Source organism: Callithrix jacchus, chromosome 10, assembly GCF_049354715.1.
Source record: "Callithrix jacchus isolate 240 chromosome 10, calJac240_pri, whole genome shotgun sequence".
Taxonomy (NCBI): domain Eukaryota; kingdom Metazoa; phylum Chordata; class Mammalia; order Primates; family Cebidae; genus Callithrix; species Callithrix jacchus.
Window position 1 is genome coordinate 92,712,640 of NC_133511.1, and position 20,168 is coordinate 92,732,807.

Below are 20,168 nucleotides of genomic sequence, written 5' to 3' on the forward strand. Positions count from 1 at the left end.
CAAAAGATACACATTTTTTTAGAGAGACAGGGTTTTGCCATGTTGCCGATTTTGTAAGTAGGCAATTTTTATGAATTAAAATAATTTTTTAACTTAGTCTCACAGAGATGTGTGAAACAAACCTAAATGTCTGATGCTCAAATTAAAGTTATGAGTATGGATGACCTTTTCAATGATTAAACTATACTATATGTTCTCTTAAGTCTTAAAGGAAGAAAATAAGAAAGCCAGAATTCATTAAAATTAAATATTAAGTCTGACTCATTTATTTCTAAAATATGTCTTGATATTGTGGGAAAAGAATTTAAATGGATGTCAAAGAATTAGGTGCCAGTCCCAGTTCTGCCACTAACTGAAGCCTTGGCAAAATTACTTTTCTGGCCTTCATGCTTTTTAATTTCAATAGGGATCTGAGATGACTATTCCTTTTTTTTTTTGAGACAGAGTTCCGCTCTTGTTACCCAGGCTGGAGTGCAATGGCGCGATCTCGGCTCACCACAGCCTCTGCCTCCTGGGTTCAGGCAATTCTCCTGCCTCAGCCTCCTGAGTAGCTGGGATTACAGGCACGCGCCACCGTGCCCAGCTAATTTTTTGTATTTTTAGTAGAGATGGGGTTTCACCATGTTGACCAGGATGGTCTCAATCTCTTGACCTCCTGATCCACCTGCCTCGGCCTCCCAAAGTGCTGGGATTACAGGCTTGGGCCACCGCGTCTGGCCAACTATTCTTTATGGTTAAAAATTTGACATGGTTTATAAACAAGGGAATACAGAAAATAAAGACAGAAAAATAAGGAAAGCATGAGATAAAAGCAAGATAATGGAAAAGGCAGCAAAAGAATGTGAATACCACAACAGCTCAACATGAGTTTACAAGTTGAGTAGCTGGCCCATATGTTAGGATATCCCTGGCATAACTGATACATAAGAGTCCTGCTAAAATTTAATCACTTTAGAGTTAAGTAATAAAGTAGCCATAAGAAATATCAAACTACTAAATATATAAACAGGTTTTACTCTTTCAATCAAATTATAAATAATTATACCAGGCTACATGCTTACCATTGTGGTAGGGCTTATATTTATTATTCAAATCTGTTCTCAAAACAAATCTTCATAGCAGTTATAATGCTCTCCTTTCATATATAACTTTATTGAGTGCTTTGTACATACTAGTCCATATCCTGATGTTCATTTAGTCCTCATAACAACACTATGAAGTAAATACTATTCTCCCCCTTTCACTGATAAGGGAATTGAGACACAGAGAGGTTAAGGATTTGCCCAAAGTCCAAATTTTCAATGCAGGAAGGATGGCTCAAGAATTTATACTTTTAAATCAGGTGTCATGGCTCACACCTGTAATCCCAGCACTTTGGGAGGTGGAGGCTGGAGGATCACTTGAGCCTAGGAGTTGGAGGCCAGCCTGGGCAACATGGCAAAATGCCATCTCTCTAAAAAACAAAAACAAAAATTAGCCAGGCATGGTAGCATGTGCCTACAGTCCCAGCTACTTGGGAAGCTGAGGTGGAAGAAGAGGGGAGATTAAGGCTGCAGTGAGCTGTGGTTGTGCCATTACACTCCAGCCTGGGTGACAGAGCGAGACCCTATCTCAAAAAAACAAAACAAAAACCAGAATTTACCCTTTTAACTATTCCACTGTTGCCTCTCTAACATTTAGCTTACGAATGAAGACACTGAGGCTCGGAGAAGTTAATTAACTTTTCTAAGGTCACAGATTAAAATGGCAAGCAAGGCCAAAATTTCAGCCTTGTTCTATGCGACTACCAAGCCCAGGCTCTCTTACTAACTTTCCGAAATTTAATTAACTTTTCTCTGTGTCCTGACTAAAAATGACTCAAAGTAACTGTCCTTTTCTTAATATAAGTAACTTCTAGTGAGACTAGAGATAAAGCCCAATACCAGAAATTGAACTCTGTTCTACCACTAACTCACTGGATCAGTATTTTCCAAATTGTAAGTTTAAAACCAATTTAATGAATTGCAACCAGCCTTTTCAAAAAAGAATAGAACACCAGGTTTTACACAAAATCAAGATGTTATTTCACAAACATATGTATGCATGTGTGTGTATATATATATGTATATATGTATGTAGGTATGTGTTTTCATAACATAAAAAAATACAGTGCTCACTGTGAATAAATATTTTTAAAAGCTACTAACAAAATAATGGAGTTCGTCATGTTAAAACTTGACATTGAGGTAAGAGAAGTAAGTCGGGGAATTAAAAAATACACCCTAATTCTGAAAATAAATGAAAAAGCTTTAAGTAGGCTATGAAGAGCAATGATATAAATAACAATACAAATAAAAACAAAGTCCAGCATCTTTATACTTTGTTTCATTTAATCCTCACAAAACCCTGTGACACAGGTATTATTTTATTCCTCTTGAGAAGATGAGAAAATGGAAACATAACAGTTTAAATAACTTGCTTAGACCCAGCAAGTAAAAAGGCTAAAACCAGGGTTTGTATTACTCCTGCCTAACATCAACCATAAGGTCTTTCTCAAGCCCCATGCACTGCCAAGAGGAAGTAAGTGCCACTCTCATGGTACACTTTTCCAGGAATAAATCTGTAATCTAGAATACAAAGTATCACACAATAGGAAAACAACAGAATGTACTAGTTTTCATAATCATTTGAATTATGCCAAACTTCCTGGACATGTGATTGCCTGCCTGGTTAGAAATGTATCAAACAGTAACTGGTTTCAAAACTAACAGAAAAGTTATTCTAAGGAAGATCATGAAGCTTTTGCTCCCAGAATTTTTTTTAGCAACAGTTACTAATAGACTGAAATATCCAACAAGAGTGAACAAGTTAACTATATTTTAATAAATATGTAATACATTTTAAATATACCTTAATAATATTAGACAGCCATTTTAAAATGATGTTAGAAAAATGGTTAATGATAGAGAAAAAGAGTTTTATTCTGTTTCATTAAAAACAAGAAATATAGCTCATCATTCAAATCTATTAGGCTTCTGTCTTTGGATAGGAATAATTTAGACAGTGAGTTAGAACAGTGAATTTAGGGAATGCCAAATTATCCAAATCTATTTGGTTGCCATGTTCCAAAACAGTAAGAGTTCAAGAAATATGTGAAGATTCTCATTAAAGAGATGTGAAAATGCATCTAAAACTATATGTTGAGTTTATATAGTAAAAGTTCAAAAGGGACTCACACATGGAAATGTCCATAAGTGAGAGAGGCACAGAGAAACTGAAACACCCTGAAAGAGTGGCAAGCAGATTCCCACTGTGCTGCACACAGGGCACATGCTCACTGAGTGACACATGGGGCAGGGGTGGGGAGAGGGGGAGGTAGATTCCTGCCTCTATTTTGTTTCAGTAAAGCTAAAAATTTTACGGAATGTATACAGTTGAATTTACCTTAGTTAAATGTACATATGTTGATGCTCCAGTGTATGTGGACATACAACATATGTACACATTTGTACATATTTACTTCAAAGTAATTTACATGGAAGAACATATGGAAAGCAATATGTCATAATACTAACAATGGTTATCTTCAGACAGTGAAATTAGAGGGGATTTTAATTTTCTTAATTATGCTTAGCTGTATTTTCCAAATGCTCTAACAATGAACATATTTCTATTATTACATAACTTATTAGTTATTAAATTAGATATACTAAACTAACATAAAAGCAAAGACTTTGTTTTTAGGGATAATAACATTAACCTTTTGATTTTATTAAAATTACTCTACTTTGTGAGCTCACAGATTAAATAAAAAGAATACCGTCTACTTTTACCTCTAGAGCTTTCTGTTGCAGCCGGTCACGTTCTTCTTTTTCTTTGCCAATAAACCACACCTCCCATGGTGTCAGGTGGCTTTCTGGCAAGTGCACCTGTTTCTGTTCTTCTTGGTTATCTTCTGATTCAACCTGAGTGCTACAAAAGAGAGGCTACTATAATACTTGTACAAGAAACTCTTTTGCTTACTAGTCCAAATCACTTAACTACACAGTAAAAGCAAAATTTAATAGTGTATTTACAATACTGTGATCTTTATAAATATACATGAATTATATATAAGTATACATCGAAATATCATGAAAAGAAATTCTAATATTTGAATTCGTTTATCCATCAAACTGCCTTTGAAATCCTTCATCTTCTTGTTAATCCATCTTCTAAAGCCTTCATCTTCTAATGCCACATTATTTAAAACCCCATTGGCATAACCCACACACTATCCATTTGCCTCAATGCCAACAATTTTTTATTTCTAAAAATTTTACCTGGATAACTAATTACTAATGACCACATATAATCCTAATCAGATCCTGAAGCAGACTTTTCCCTTTACCTCCCTTAAGTAGTTCAGGACAAAAAAAAAGAAAAGATGATGCAGTACACACAAAGAGAATGATAAAGCAAACATGTTAACAATTAGGGACTGTGGCTGAAGGGTAAACGAAAGTTCTTTATATTATTTCACCTTTTTTATAAGTTTGAAACTGTTTTGAAATAAGGAGCCAAGTTTTCTTTATCATTTTGGTTGACTCCCTTTTGCCAATTCTTAGACAGGTTGTATATGACTCTCCAGTCTGGTTATCTCCAACTATAGTCTCCATCTCCATCTGTCAGTGTGTCTCTTCTGGGTATTGGGAAAAATAACAATTCGGGGTAAAGAGAAGAGGGGCAGGGAAATAAGTACATACATAAATAAAGAACACAGGGACTTGGCCAAATACACAAGCCTCACGAAACTTAGAAAAAGCTTAACAATCAGCAGTCATAGAAAGCAAGTTGTTCAGGACGTAAGACTAGTTTATTCCACTCCCTGTGTCCATGTGTTCTCATTATTCAACTCCCACTTATGAGTGAGACCATGCGGTGTTTCGTTTTCTGTTCTTGTGTTTACTTTGCTGAGAATGATGGTTTCCAGCTTCAACTATGTCCCTGCAAAGGACATGAACTCATCATTTCCTGTGGCTACATAGTACTCCATGGTGCCTATGTGTCACATTTTCTTGATCCATTCTATTATTAACGGGCATGTGGGTTGGTCTTTGCTATTGTGAACAGTGCCACAATAAATAAATATGTGTATGTATCTTTATAATAGAGTGATTTATAATCCTTTGGGCATATCCCAGAAATGGGATTGCTGGGTCAAATGGTAATTCTAGTTTTAGATCCTTGAGAAATTGCCACATCTTCCACAATAGTTGAACTAATTTACACTCCCCACAACAGTATTAAAGCATTCCTATTTGTCCACATCCTTTCCAGTGTCTGTTGTATCCTGACTCTTTAATAACTGCCATTCTAACTGGCGATAGATGGTATCTCATTGTGGTTTTGATTTGCATTTCTCTGATGACCAAGATGATGAGCTTTTGTTCATATGTCTGTTGGCTGCATAAGTGTCGTCTTTTGAGAAGTGTCTGTTCACATCCTTAACCCACTTTTTGATGGGGTTGTTTTTTTCTTACAAATTTATTTAAGTTCTTTGTAGATTCTGGATATTAGCCCTTTGTCAGATGGGTAGATTGCAAACATTTTCTCCCATTCTGTAGGTCCCCTGTTCACTCTGATGATAGTGTCTTTTGCTGTGCAGAAGCTCTCTAGTTCAATTAGATCCCATTTGTCTACTTTGTCTTTTGTTGCAATTGCTTTTGGCATTTTAATCATGGAGTCTTTGCCCATGCCTATGCCCTGAATGGTATTGCCTAGGTTTTTTTCTAGGGTTTTTATGGCTTTAGGTCTTATGTTTAAGTCTTTAATCCATCTCGAGTTACTTTTTGTATAAGGTGTAAGGAAGGGATCCAGTTTCAGCTTTCTGCATATCGCTAGCCAGTTTTGCCAACACCATTTATTACATAGGGAATCCTTTCCCCATTCCTTGCTTTTTTGTCAGATTTGTCAAAGATCAGATGGTTGTAGATGTGTGGTGTTATTTCTGAGGCTTCTGTTCTGTTCCATTGGCTATATATCTGTTTTGGTATCAGTACCATGCTGTTTTGGTTACTATAGCCTTGTAGTATAGTCTGAAATCAGGTAGTGAGATGCCTCCAGCTTTGTTGTTTTTGATTAGGATTGTCTTGGCTATGTGAGCTCCTTTTTGGTTTCATATAAAATTTAAGGTAATTTTTTCCACTTCTATGAAGAAAGTCAACGGTAGCTTGATGAGGATTGCACTGAGTTATAAATTACTTTGGGCTTTATGGCCATTTTCACGATATTGATTCTTCCTATCTATGAGCATGGAATGTTTTTCCATCTGTTTGTGTCCTCTCTTATTTCCTTGAGCAGTGGTTTGAGTTCTCCTTGAAGAGGTCCTTCACATCCTTTGTAAGTTGTATTCCTAGGCATCGTATTCTCTTTGTAGCAATCGTGAATGGGAATTCACTCATGATTTGGCTTTCTGTCTGTTATTGGTGTCTAGGAATGCTTATGACTTTTTCACATTGATTTTGTATCCTTAGATTTTGCTTAAGTTGCTTAACAGCTTGAGGAGATTCTGGGTTGACACGATGGGGTTTTCTAAATATAGAATCATGTCATCTGTAAACCGAGACAATTTGACTTCCTCTTTTCTTAAATGAATACCCTTTCTTTCTTTCTTTCTCTTGCCTGATTGCCCTGGCCAGAACATCCAAAACTATGTTAAATAGGAGTGGCAAGTCTCTCATTTCCTTGAGCAGTGTTTTGTAGTTCTCCTTGCATAGATCTTTCACCTTCCTGGTTACCTGTATTCCTAGGTGTTTATTCTTTTTCTCCTGTTGTGAATACAAATCCATTCTTCATTTGGCTCTCAGTTTAGATATTTTTGATTTATAGGAATGCTACTGATTTTTGTACATTGATTTTGTATCCTAAGACTTTGCTAAAGTTGTTTAACAGATCTTGGAGCTTTTGGGCAGACTCTATGAGGCTTTCTAGATATAGAATCATGCTGTCTGCAAACAGGAATAGTTTGACTTCCTCTTTTTCTAGTTGGATGCCATTTATTTATTTGGAGATAGAGTTTCACTCTTGTTGCTCAGGCTAGCTTGCAGTGGCATGATCTCGGCTCACTATAACTCCCACCTCCCGGCTTCAAGCAATTCTCCTGCCTCAGCCTTCCAAGTAGCTGAGATTACAGGCATACACCACCAGGCCCAGCTAATTTTCTATTTTTACTACAGATGGGTTTTTACCATGTTGGTCAGGCTGGACTCGAGCTCCTGATATCAGGTGATCCATCCATCTCAGCCTTTTAAAGTGCTGGGATTACAGATGTGAGCCACCACACCTGATCTGGATGCTTTTTCTTTCTTTCTGTTGCCTGACTGTTCCGATTAGGACTTTCAGCACTATGTTGAATAGGAGTGGTGAGAGAGGGCATCCTTCTCTTGTTCCAATTTTCACAGGGTATGCTTCCACCTTTTGCTTATTCAGTGTGATGTTGGCTTTCATAGATAACTCTTCTTATTTTGACGTATGTTTCTCCAATGCCTAATTTGTTGAGGGATTTTAACATGAAAAGATGTTGAATTTTATTGAAAGCCTTTTCTATATTTATTGAGATGATCGTGTGGCTTCTGTTTTCAGTTCCATTTATATGGTGGATCACAGTTATTGATTTGCATATGTTGAACCAACCTTGATCATGGTGGATTAGCTTTAGCTTTTTGGTGTGTTGCTGGGTTTTGTTTGCTGGTCTTTTGTTGAGGATTTTTGCATCTATGTCCATTAAGGATATTGGCCTGAAGTTTTCTTTTTAGTCGGCTCTGCCAGGTTTTGGTTATCAGGATGATACTGGCCTCTCTTAGAGAGTACCCCCTCATTTTTTGGAATAGTTTCAGTAGGAACGGTACCAGCTCTTCTTTATACATCTGGTAGAATTTAGCTGTAAATCTGTCCGGTCCTGGGCTTTTTCTGGTTTCTATGAAACTGTCCTCCATATTATTTATACCTTGCAAGAAGATGGTAAAGATTAAATGTATGTATCACACCCAGTACATACAACGTCTGGTGTATAGTATATTTAAATTAAATGATAGTAATTATAGATTGATGTAGATCTCATTTGTGTATATTGTGCTTCTACCTCAGGGAACTATAAATTCATTAAAATATGGGACTTAAAATAATAATTTTATGGCCTCAAGAACATCAGAAATATTTATTGTTTATTGAGCATACATAACTACTATATTTCCATAATAATTAAAAATAATAACTTTTTAAGTAACAAAGATGATGGCAACCAAAAAAAAAAACATTTATTGAGGGAATCACACTGGGTACAAATGGGTATATTATAAAAAGTATACCATCAACACACCTACAATGTTTGTCAGTATTTCACAGTAGAAGAGACATAAGTAGGAGCAGGTAGGTAGGACTAAAGAATGCTAGTGTACACAGGGCCATCAGATGTCTTTTTGTAGAATAGGTCTAGAGCCTTGCAGAAAAGCTTCCCACCCTGTGTAAAGGATGTGTTGCCTGTTCATTGCTTTCTGAAAACTCTTGCTTATTATCACCCTGTGATTAATTCTGCACTAGGCTGTCAAGAGCTTTCACATTTGGGATCATTTTTTTCCCCTCCTTCAAGTAAGTTGATGGACTCATGACTCATTATGTCACAAATATCTTATCTTACATGCAAATGTAAATTGAATGCACCCCTAACTCTCAGGTCTAAGTTATTTTTTCTACCACATAAAGTTTTTTGCGAAAATTAAAAAAATTGATAGCATTAAATATTTACCTGAGAAAAGAAGAAACTCCTCAAATCAATAGCCTAATCCTTCACGTTAAACAGCTAGAAAAATAAAACTAAAATAAACCCAAACAAGCAGAAGGAAAAATTTAACAAAGACAAGAGCAGAGACTAATGAAATTAAAAAAAAAAAGACAAATAGCAATAAAAACAAAAGCTGATTTTTTGACATTAATTACATTGATAAGCCTTTAGCAAAACTGTCCAAAAAGAGATAAGCCATGAATCATCAATATCAATAATGAAAGAGGGGGTATCACTACAGATTCCATAAACATTGAACACATAATGAAGAAATACTGAGAACAACTCTATAGACATAGATTTGAAAACCTAGATGAAATCAAATTAAAATTAAAGAAACTGAACTTGCAGTTAAAAATTTCCAGAAAAGCAACCTTCTAGCACAGATGGTTCCACTGGCAAATTCTACCAATTATTTGAGGAAAATTAATACCAATTCCATACTATCTCTTCCAGGAATAAGAAGAGATGAGAACACTCTCAACTCGATTTATAAGGCCAGGATTACCCTGATACAAAAGACAGCATAAAAAAAATTTGTTTTAGACACAACGAAATATACCTCATGAACATAAATGCAAAGCTCTTTAGTAAAATATTAACCAATGGAATCCTTAAACATATAAAAACAATAATACACCGTGACCAAGTAGAGATTGTAGTGGGAATATAAGACTGGTTCAAGATAGTCCACCATAGTAACAGCCTAAAGAAGAAAAATCACATGATCAATTGTTACCAAAAAAGTATTCGACAAAATTCAACATTCATTAATGATAAAGACTCTCTGCAAACTAGAAATAGAAACTTTATCAACCTGATAAAAGGCACACACAAAAGCTAATGTTATACTTAATGGTGAAAGACTGAATGCTTTTCCTCTCAATTTAGGAACAAGGCAAGGATATGGATATAATTTGGCTCTGGGTGCCCACCTAAATCTCACCTATAATCCCCAGGTGTCATGGGAGGGACCCAGTAAGAAGTAATTTAATCATGGAGGTGGTCACCCTCATGCTGTTCTTGTGATAGTGACTGAGTTCTCATGAGATGTGATGGTTTTATAAAGGGATTTTCCCCCTTTTGCTCAGCACTTCTTCTTCCTGCCATCATGTAAAGAATGATGTGTTTGCTTTCCCTTCTGTCATGATTGTAAGTTTCCTGAGGCCTCGGCAGCCCTGTGGAACTGTGAGTCAATTAAACCTCTTTCCTTTAGAAATTACCCATTCTTGGATATGTCTTTATTAGCAGCATGAGAACGGACTAATACAGATAGCTACTCCTATCATTCAACATTTTACTGGGTGGTCTATCCAGTTAATAAGGTTGGGAAATGAGATAAAACGCATGCAGATTTTCAGATGACATGACTCTTTATGCCAAAACTTTTAAGGAATTCATAAACAAATTCCAGTCTTAATGGTGAATTTAATGAGATTACAGGGTACAAGGTTCAACACATAAGATTCAAATGTATTTCTTTATGCTAACAATGAGTAATTGGCAACTCAACTTTTTTTAAAAATTTACATTAGCTCCAAAAATGAAACACATAGGTATAAGAGTACAAAGCATGAACAGGGTCTGTGTGCTGAAAATTACAAAAACTTAGTGAAATAAACCAAAGAAGATCTAAATAAATAGAAAGATATACTATTTTATGGATTGAAACAATTAACATACAAAAATGTAACTTGGCCAGGCTCAATGGCTGATGCCTGTAATCCCAGCACTTTGGGAGGCCGAGGTGGGCGGATCACCTGAGGTTGGGAGCTTGAGATCAGCTCAACCTACATGGAGAAAACCCTGTCTTTACTAAAAATAAAATTAGCTGGATGTCGTGGCTTGTAATCCCAGCTACTTGAGAGGCTGAGGCCGGAGAATCGCTTGAACCCGGGAGGAGACAGTTGCAGTGAGCCAAGATAGTGCCATTGCACTCCAGCCTGGGCAACAAGAGCAAAACTCCATCAAAAAAAGAAAATATGTAACTCTCCAAGCAAACTTCCGGAGTATTTTTACAGATCTAGACAAGCTGATTCTAAAATTTATATGCAAGTCAAGGGAACTATAATAACCAAAACCATTTTGAAACAGAGAAGTAAAGTTGGAGAAATCACACTATCGGATTTAAGAGTTAATACAAAGCTGCAGCAATCAATTCAGTGTGATACTGACAAAAGGACAGACACATAGATCAATGGAACAGAACAGAAAAGCCAGAAACAGATCCACACAAATATATTCTAGTGATTTTTCACAAAGTTGTAAAACCAATTCTATAAAGGAATGATAGCCATTCAACAAATGGTATTGGAGCAGCCGGACAACCATATGCCAAAAAAAAAAGAACCTTCATCTTAATTTGAAATCTTACATAAGAATTAACTAAAAGATTTGCATGTAAGATACAAAATTATAAACATTTAAAGAAAAAAATCTAGGAAAAAAACTGTAGCCTGAAGTGAGACAAAGAGTTATTAGACATAATACCAAGAGCACAATCATGAAAGGAAAGATTTATGAATTAGATTTCAACAAAATTAAAAACTTTTGCTCTATCAAAGACACTGTATAAGCATGAAAACACATGCTACAGACTGGGATAAAATATTTGCAAATCACATATCCAACAAAGGACTTGTATCTGGAACATAAAAAAACTCTCATAACGCAAACATAAGAAAAGAAACTAGCCACGTTAAAGAAAATACTGTGCTCATCACTAGAAGTCTCAACATAGTAAAGATTCAGTTCTCCACAAATTGATTCATAGATTCAACTCAATTCAAATCAAAATACCAACAGGACTTTTTGTAGGTATATAATAGCTGATTCTAGAATTTATATGAAAAGACTGTATAGCATAGGGACAATGGTTAAAAATACTGTATTGTATACTTGCGATCTGCTAAGAAGATAGATCTTAAATCTCCTCACTACACAAACACACACACACACACACACTCACAAATAGTAAATGTAGAGGTAATAAATGTGTTAATTATGGTGAATGTGGTCATTATTTCACAGTGTAGACATATATCAAAACATGAAATTGTATATCTTAAATATATGCTATTTTTTAATGTCAGTGACCTTTCAATAAAACCATTAAAAAGTACAGAATAAAAATATGATATATGAAAGACAAAGGAACTAAAATATCACAATTTGGGCAAAAGGAATACAAATAAGCAAATTAAGAAATGTTCACTCGCTATTCCAAAATGCAAGTTAAAACCACCATGAGATACCATGGCACATCTATTAGAGTAGCTAAAATAAAAAAATACTGACAAGTGCTGGTAGGGATGTGAGCAACTGAAACTCACATACACTGCTGGTAGCCAAATGAAAAAACAGCCACTCTGGATGCAGTCCCTTGCAAAATGAAACAAACACTATCTATACGACCCAGCAATCCCATTTCTAGGTATTTGCCTTAAATAAATGAAAAAATGTTCACACAAAATCCTACTTTTTGAGGGTTTTTTTTTTTTTTGAGACAGAGTTTCGTTCTTGTTACCCACGCTGGAGTGCAATGTCTTTTTCTCTTGTAAATTTCTTTAAGGTCTTTGTAGATTCTGGATATTAGCACTTTTGTCAGATGGACAGATTGCAAAAATTTTCTCCCATTTATACATGGGGGCCTGATGGGGGTGGGAGTCTAGGGGAGGGATAGCATTAGAAGACATACCTAATGTAGGTGACAGGTTGATGGGTGCAGCAAACCATCATGGCACATGTATAACCATGTAACAAACCTGCACGTTCTGCACATGTACTCCAGAACTTAAATATAATAAAAACAAATAAGACTAGTTTATTATATACTTAGTTCTTCATCTCTTTCATATTCCTGCTTCTAGCAACCAATTGCTTCATCCACTGCTTTGCACAACTTTTCTACTTCAAGATTTAGCTTACTCATTATTTTCTATTACTGTTATTTCTTCATTAATTCATGCCCTTATGGAATTTGTATTGTAGTGGGAAAGAGACACTGTTGATGTGTTATTTCTTATTTTATTTTATTTTTTAAGACAGAGTCTCACTCTGTTGCTAGGCTGGAGTGCAGTGTCATGATCTTAGCTCATTGTAACCTCTGCCTCCCGGGTTCAAGGGATTCCCATGCCTCAGCCTCCCAAGTAGTTGGGATTATAGGCACACACCACTGTGCCCGGCTAATTTTTTGTATTTTAGTAGAGACAGGGTTTCACCATGTTGGCCAGGATGGTCTCGATCTCCTGACCTCATGATCTGCCAACCTTGGCCTCTCAAAGTGCTGGGATTACAGGCATGAGCCACTCCCGGAGTGTTATTTGTTATATATGACTTTCTTTTTCAGTCTTGCAGAAGGAACCCATCTGCCCCCACTGTAGTGTACTTTCAACTATCCCAACATGCTGATGATGCCTAGATCAGTAATTCCAGGGCAGATCTTCATCTTGAGTTCCAGATCTTTATTTCCAACTCTGTGATACATAGCTCAACTTAAATATCAATCAGTTGAAAACAAATCTAATCATCTTCTACCACCCACCCCCACCCTTCCCACTAAGAAAGTGTACTCTTCTTACAATCCTAAAGCAGTGAGCGTAGGCCGGAGGATATCACCCTTCAGTCAGTTGCTCAAGCCAGAAGCCCTAGCTCTTTGATTCCACTTGCTCCTCAACATCTGGACCCCCCACACACACCTCCCATACCCACATGATCACCTAGTCATGTTAATCCTATTCTTTCCATTTTTGAAAGCCATTCTTGTTTCCTCAAACCTTACAACCACCATTTAGACAAATCTGGCTTCCCTTTCAAATCATTACCCACACCTCTTGCCAGATTTAACCCAAAAATGTATCCTTTGATCATGTTACTCCTCATCTTAAAGTTCTTCAGTGGCTCCTTTACCCACAGGATAAAATCCAAACTCCTTAGCCTGACACCCATGAATTGGCCCTTGCCTATCTTCCAGCCTCTTCTTTCACCAATAGGTGATCCACACTCTACATTTCAGTCACTAGGAACTCCTGCAGGTTGATGAATGTGTCACACCCCATGCCCTGTAACTTTCACCTAAATCTGAAATTCCTTTCTTCCACCTCTGAATAGTTAGATTAAGAGTTTAGATTTGGGAGTAAACAGCCTGGGGCAAAATCCTATCTGCTTCTTCCTAGATGTGTACATTTTTTTTTTTTTAACTTCTTTAAGCTTCTGTTTTCTCATCTATAAAATGGAGATGACAGTTGTGGCTGGCTACCTTACAGTAGTATTTCATGAAATTATCCATGCTAAAGCACCTAATACAGTTCCAGTCACTCAGTAAGCACTTAGAAAGTCATTTATAATTTTTACTATGATGAACTCCTACTGTCTCTTCAAAATTCAACTCCAGCACTGCCTGTAAAACTCTTGGGTTTCCTGTCACTTGTTCATCTCTGCCACAGGCCACGAGTTCCTTAAAGAAAACACACCTTAACTCATTTTTTTCTTTCAAGAGCCTAGCTTAGGGTCTAGAATATAGTAAGGTCCTAAGAAACATTTGTTGAAAGAAAATCGGATTAGTGGGTTTTTCTTTTAAGAAATGACACTTTAAATATTAAATTTCCTGCCTCAATATTTATAACAAATGTGTTCAAAATACATGGCGCACACACTACAGCTCTGCTTATCATCAAGAAAAACTTGCTTGACAAACAGCCATTTGTGAACAAGATATTTATTACAGCATGGTTTTCCTAACAGATAGTGGTAGAAAAACCAGGATAAACCTGAATAAACAGTAGGCCCAGAGCACATCATAAAATATTCTAGGAAAACACTTCTCATTATCTTGTCTGAAGCTAACTTTGAGTTTCATCTCAATTCTGGCCAATACACTTGAAGGTCAATGCATCCTCTAAGCATGGCTCTATTTTTTCTTTTCTTTTCTTTTTTTTTTTTTTTTTTTTGAGATGGAGTCTTGCTCTGTCTCCAGGCTGGAATGCAGTGGCACAAACTCAGCTCACTGCAACCTCCACCTCCCAGGTTCAAGCGATTCTTCTGTCTCACCCTCTCAAGTATTTGGGACTATAGGTGTGTGCCATCGCACCTAGCTAATTTTTGTATTTTTAGTAGAGATAGGGTTTCACCACGTTGGCCAGGATAATCTCGATCTCGACCTCATGATTCACCTGCCTTGGCCTCCCAAAGTACTGGGATTACAGGTGTGAGCCACCGCACCCGGCCAAATGGCTCTATTTATACCAAAAATACCTTAAGGTAATATCCATCATGTTCAGTTGATGCCTGAGTCTAGCTCAAAGAAGCCTTACCCTATTTGTTTTGCCAGTCAGATCACTGCAGCAGGTGAGGGATGAAGAAAAGGCATAAAATCCCACAGCTCTAGGTTGCTCTCTGCTCCACAGAGGATACTTGCAGCCCAGAACAATGATGGGGCTATGACTCACGTTGCCTGCTCTCTTCATCCTGTCACCCCCAAGCTGTCCAGGGCACCAAATATAGGTGGAGAAGGAATAAGGAAGTTTTCTAAAAACCTACCTTTCCTGAAAGGAAGTGCTAAGTTTATGATGCATTAGGCAATAATCGCTGCATGTATCTGTTCTTTAGGAAGTGGGAACTGTGCATGAAGTCAGCACACATTTATTGAGCAACTAATAAGCATCTGATACTCGCCACACACACTTGACAACTTCAGCATTCTCTTTTCAAACCCATGTCCCAGCTACTTTTGATTCACAGGGACTGAAATGTAATAAGGAAGGCAGCCTTAGCCCTGTGGTGCAACCAGCTCAACCTGGCTTTGGATAAGTGAGATGTAGATATGTCTGCCTCCTTCCCTGGCAGGCTCCATTTAGTCAGGGCTCTGGCTCTTGGAAACTAATGCAAGGTTTCAATAGTTGAGGCATAGTTCTGAGGGTCATTTATTCCGCAGGTCACTAACTTGTGTCCAGAACACTTAGTCCAGTTGATTATGCTCAGAAAATATTTTCCAAAGCCTTCAAATTTACCTTAAATATCTTTGAGATCAACTCAGTCCTGAAAATACCTACAAAGGCCCAAATGAAAACAGATTACTGAAACCCTAACTCTACCATTAAATTCTACTATCAGGTTGATCAGACTAGGCCTGCTTCTTCTTGCTACAGCCAGCCTGAAAGTGTGGCTTGCTTGGTTACTCTTTCTGATCTCTATTCCCACCAATGTACTTACTTTTACCTCTCATCCTTAACTTATTCACTCCTGTAACCATGTATATGAGTTACTTCATATGGTTCCAGATTCCATTCACTCATATTGGATATGAATACCATATGCTGAAGTGGGTATCTTGCTATTTACACACAAAGCCTGGGTTCTCCTGCCTGTGTTTCTTAGAGTTCCTTTACTGTACTTTACACAGCTTGACAATCAGAAAATTGTAAATGATTTCTGAAGAAAATGTAATGAGTGTATACCAGAACGGACCTGCATTACTAGGCCTGCCTCGGAAATGTTCCTGCAGGGATAGGCCCTTTGCTCCTATTTCTATATTCCCAATACTAGGCATGCAGTTTAGGAAAGGAAACATGATCATGTATCTTTGTAGTAGGCCCAGGTCTGCTAATAACTAGGTGCATGCCTTTGAGTCACTTTTTATATGTATTCTGAGCCATGGTTTTATTATCTGTAAATAAGTGGATTGATTTAGGCTTCAATTCCATGAGAGTAGAGACCAGTATGTAGTTTATGGTCCTCAGTACCTAGACTAATATGTGGCACACATGTTTGCTGTGTGAATAACAGTAGAAATAAACAAATTAAGATAGTTTTAATAACCCCCTTGGTCCTAACATTCTTTGACATAATGGCATCTATTCCCCTGTAAGCACGTGCTCAGATCCTATCCAACCATGTCTCCACATGCTGAGGTTGATACTGCTAACCTCTGTGTCTCAGCACTTTATGTAATAAAAAGTGACCTGTTTACTATAACCTTCTTCACTAGCAATCAGTAGATGTTTTCAGAATAACCACAGGTACTACTAAAGTGCAGTAAACCGCATTCTGATGTTCAGGTTTGGGAAAATTCTGGAGTCCACAATCTGGCTTTTGAGGATTCATAAAACTCCTGAAATAGTAGCAAAGTTTTGTGTGTTTGAGACTATGTGCGATTTCCTGGGAAGTGAGACTGTAGCAATCATTATCTTAGGAAAAAAAGAATTAAGAGCCACAGGAAATCTGTCCTCATTTTCAAGAATTTGCCCAGGGCTCTTTATGTGCAAAAAAACACAGCACCTCAGTTTGCAGGTGTCTGCTCTGCCTTTGGGGCGGAGGGCAGGAGGGTGTCAGAAGTGGGTGCTTAAGAGGGTCTAAGGAATCTTGAAAAGGACTGAATAGGCCGGGAGGCCTCGGGTTTACCTGGCGCACCCCTGTAACTCCATTCCTCTCAGGCTCGCCACTTTGGCCTCTGAATCAAGGGCATCTTCATCCACGTCTTCCTCATCCTCCCCGTCACCGTCGTTCTCGTCAAATTGGAAGCTCTGGTGCCAAAGGGGAGACAACAGCGACCTGGTGGAATTGCTGCAGCTCAGCGGCGGCGATGGCGAACGCACCACCTCCAGCCCCTGCCCACGGGCGCCCGTCATAGGGACGGCGAAGGAGCCCGAGGAGGGCCGAGACCTGGGTCTGCAGTCAGCAGAGAGACCGGTGTAGGAAGGGGGAGAAGTAAGCCCCCAGCGGCCCGCCGCCCACATCTGGCCCGCCAAGTTTAAACCGGCGGAGCCGCGGCGGGGACGCGCTCTCCCAGCAGGCCCTGCGCGCGCCGGCCGGGCCAATCCCGGCAGGCACATACCCTGCGCTGCCATGGCGACGCGTGGAGGCTGGGAGGGCTTTGTCTGGGCCTGAAGAGCTTGGCTTCCTCCGCCCCGGCCCTCCTTGGCCAGCCCTTCCTCCTGAGTGGCAGGAAGGTGCCTGCTGTTTGCAAGCTTGTTTAGCACGGTGCCTCCCCACGCCACTAGCGGCCCTACCGACAACTTTGAGGGCCTGTCCCTTGTTTGCCGTGGTGCAGAAGCAGAAGCCAAAACTACACCCTATATAATTACAGGGTCAGAATTATGAGCATCGGTCGTGATTTCTTTCAGCACAGCCGATATATTTTGAGGAGAGGGGAGCGAACTTGATCCAAGTTTACAGGTGTACCCCAGAACGCACTTTTAGGGCAGTCTTTTGAGTATTTTGTAGCACTTCGTTTGCTTGGCATCTTAAGGGACCTAATTTGTCTCTACATGTGAATTTTTGGCCTCTTTGAAGCCTCTAGTGTATGCTAAGGTCTGCGTAAAGCACTAGGGATACATGATTAAAAGTCTTGTCCTTAAGTTCCTCATCCTTTTGTGGTGAAAAATCATCTCAGTAAATATGGTGATATGCATTTTATGTGGGATCTTAGGGGCACTCTCCTCTTTGGAATGGGGATAAAGATAGTAAGGGAGAGGTGGATGCTTTATTCATGCTGACAAAACTGTGTACATTTGTAAATAAATAGGGCTTTTGTCCAGTTCATAATGTATATTACTGGTAGAAATAACATAAATAAAAATTAACCATGGCGAACATAGCACACAAATTTTTTTAGTAACCAGAGTGATACAAAAACCTTTGACGAAATCTAGATCTGCAAAATTTAACACAGGAGAACTAGCTCTGGTAGAAGTAATAACAACCAAAGACAATTCAGAAGGCAGAGCTATAATTAATAAAATATGACATGGTTAAATCTATTTAAATGGAATATTTTGTTTAAATTTTCGGTAAAAACAAAATGAAAATGAAAGAAAATTGGAGCACTCCAACTGAGTAATAAAGTTGATCAAGGAATAAAATTGACCTAATGGACTTTTCGTTCTCAACCCTAGTTATTCAATATTGGAATATCTGGTTAAAACCTTTTATTGGAACATCTCTAGAATCAGTAACATTGAAAGGCCCTGGTCTTCTTCAGGGCCTCATAAAGAAGTATGCTTGAGAAGCTATTTTCTCATGTATAAAACCAGACATAACTGTAGTGGGAAAACACTAGTATGAAAGGGACCTGGAATCAATGGTTTTCCTGGTGCTTGATAGGTTTTCCAATCCTAACTTACTCCTCTGAAAATGGGGGAAAAATGACCTCACAGGGTCATATTATCTCATTAATTCTCAAAGTTTCTAAGCTCAGGATCTGACAGATACGATGAAAAATTATGTGTAAACTCCAGAAATTGTACCCTTTAACCTTTTGATACGGGAATCTAAATGTCATATACTTCTTTGTCCCCTTAAAATGTTTTCCTAAACAAAGTATACCCTTTTCTTGATGCGCTAGGATCATCATTATGACCAACTGTATGTACTAGCAATGCTGGACCACCCCAAGGCTATGGGGGGGGGTGCTGGTGCTGGTGTTTGAACATAATTGAGTCCAGCAGTCTCATTTCTTACAGTGCCTTTTCATTACTGGAGCTGAGGAGTCATAATCAAGATGGGTAGAATTATATTAAATGCACAAATATATAAAAGAGTGTCTCTCCCCTAAAGTTTTAGGATATTGACTGAGTGACATATTTTCATACAGTTAAAGTACTTTGACTTTCATGGAATATTTGAGATAATTATGTTTTACTGGCTCTGGAAATTTGCATAAGAATGATTTTTGCTTAAATAATTCCATCACCAGTTAGCCCTATGGCAATATATTATGCAACTTTAAAAATTTATCCCTAGACATTAGTATTTACAGATGAAACAATATGATGTCTTGAATATGCTTCAAAATAATCCAAGGGGTAGAGGGACTGAAAGGGGTTAGTGAATGTGATGAAGATGAAACAGGGATCACTATGTGCTGCAGGTAATTGTCAAAGCAGTGATAGGTATGGGAGGAAGGGTAGAGAGGTGGGATAATTAAACTATTCTACTTTTGTTATGGAAATTTCAAGCATATGTAAAGTTTAACACAAACACATACACAGAATTATGTCTAGAATGAAGAGGCATTGGGTTCTGGTTTGAGTTCTAATTTGCTGTGACTCAGGGATTCACTTAAATTTCATTAAACCTTTTGTTTTTTCATCTGTAAGGTAAGGACTAATGATTGTACATACTGAAGTATTTCTAAGCATCTGGGCAATTACCTACATTTAATATAATCCAGATTTTTTAATCGTTTGCTTTTTAGATAAAGATTGAATCAATGGTTTTTCTGAAATTTCATAATCTGTTTTCCATGAGTATGGTTCAGACTCAGGATAAAACCTTATTTATAAATTTCAGCAAAATGTTCTTACATATTTATAAATAAATATCAAAATAGTGTTTTCTAATGGTTACTTTCAACGTTTCTTTTAATACTGTC

At 37.8% G+C, this 20,168-nt stretch overlaps 1 protein-coding gene across 2 annotated transcripts in view; it reads right to left on the reverse strand.

Moving 5' to 3' along the window:
- CCDC34 (coiled-coil domain containing 34) overlaps positions 1 to 17,586 on the reverse strand; it is a 109,363-nt gene extending 91,777 nt beyond the window's left edge. For both annotated transcript variants that reach the window (XM_078340776.1, XM_002755126.6), the window contains exons 1-2: positions 17,198 to 17,586; positions 3,813 to 3,951 (exon numbers count right to left, since the gene is read on the reverse strand). In XM_078340776.1, the coding sequence (XP_078196902.1) occupies positions 3,813 to 3,951; positions 17,198 to 17,532 (474 nt within the window). In that variant the 5' untranslated portion in view covers positions 17,533 to 17,586. The remainder of the gene's footprint in view (positions 1 to 3,812; positions 3,952 to 17,197) is intronic.
- Positions 17,587 to 20,168: the final 2,582 nt, after the last annotated feature.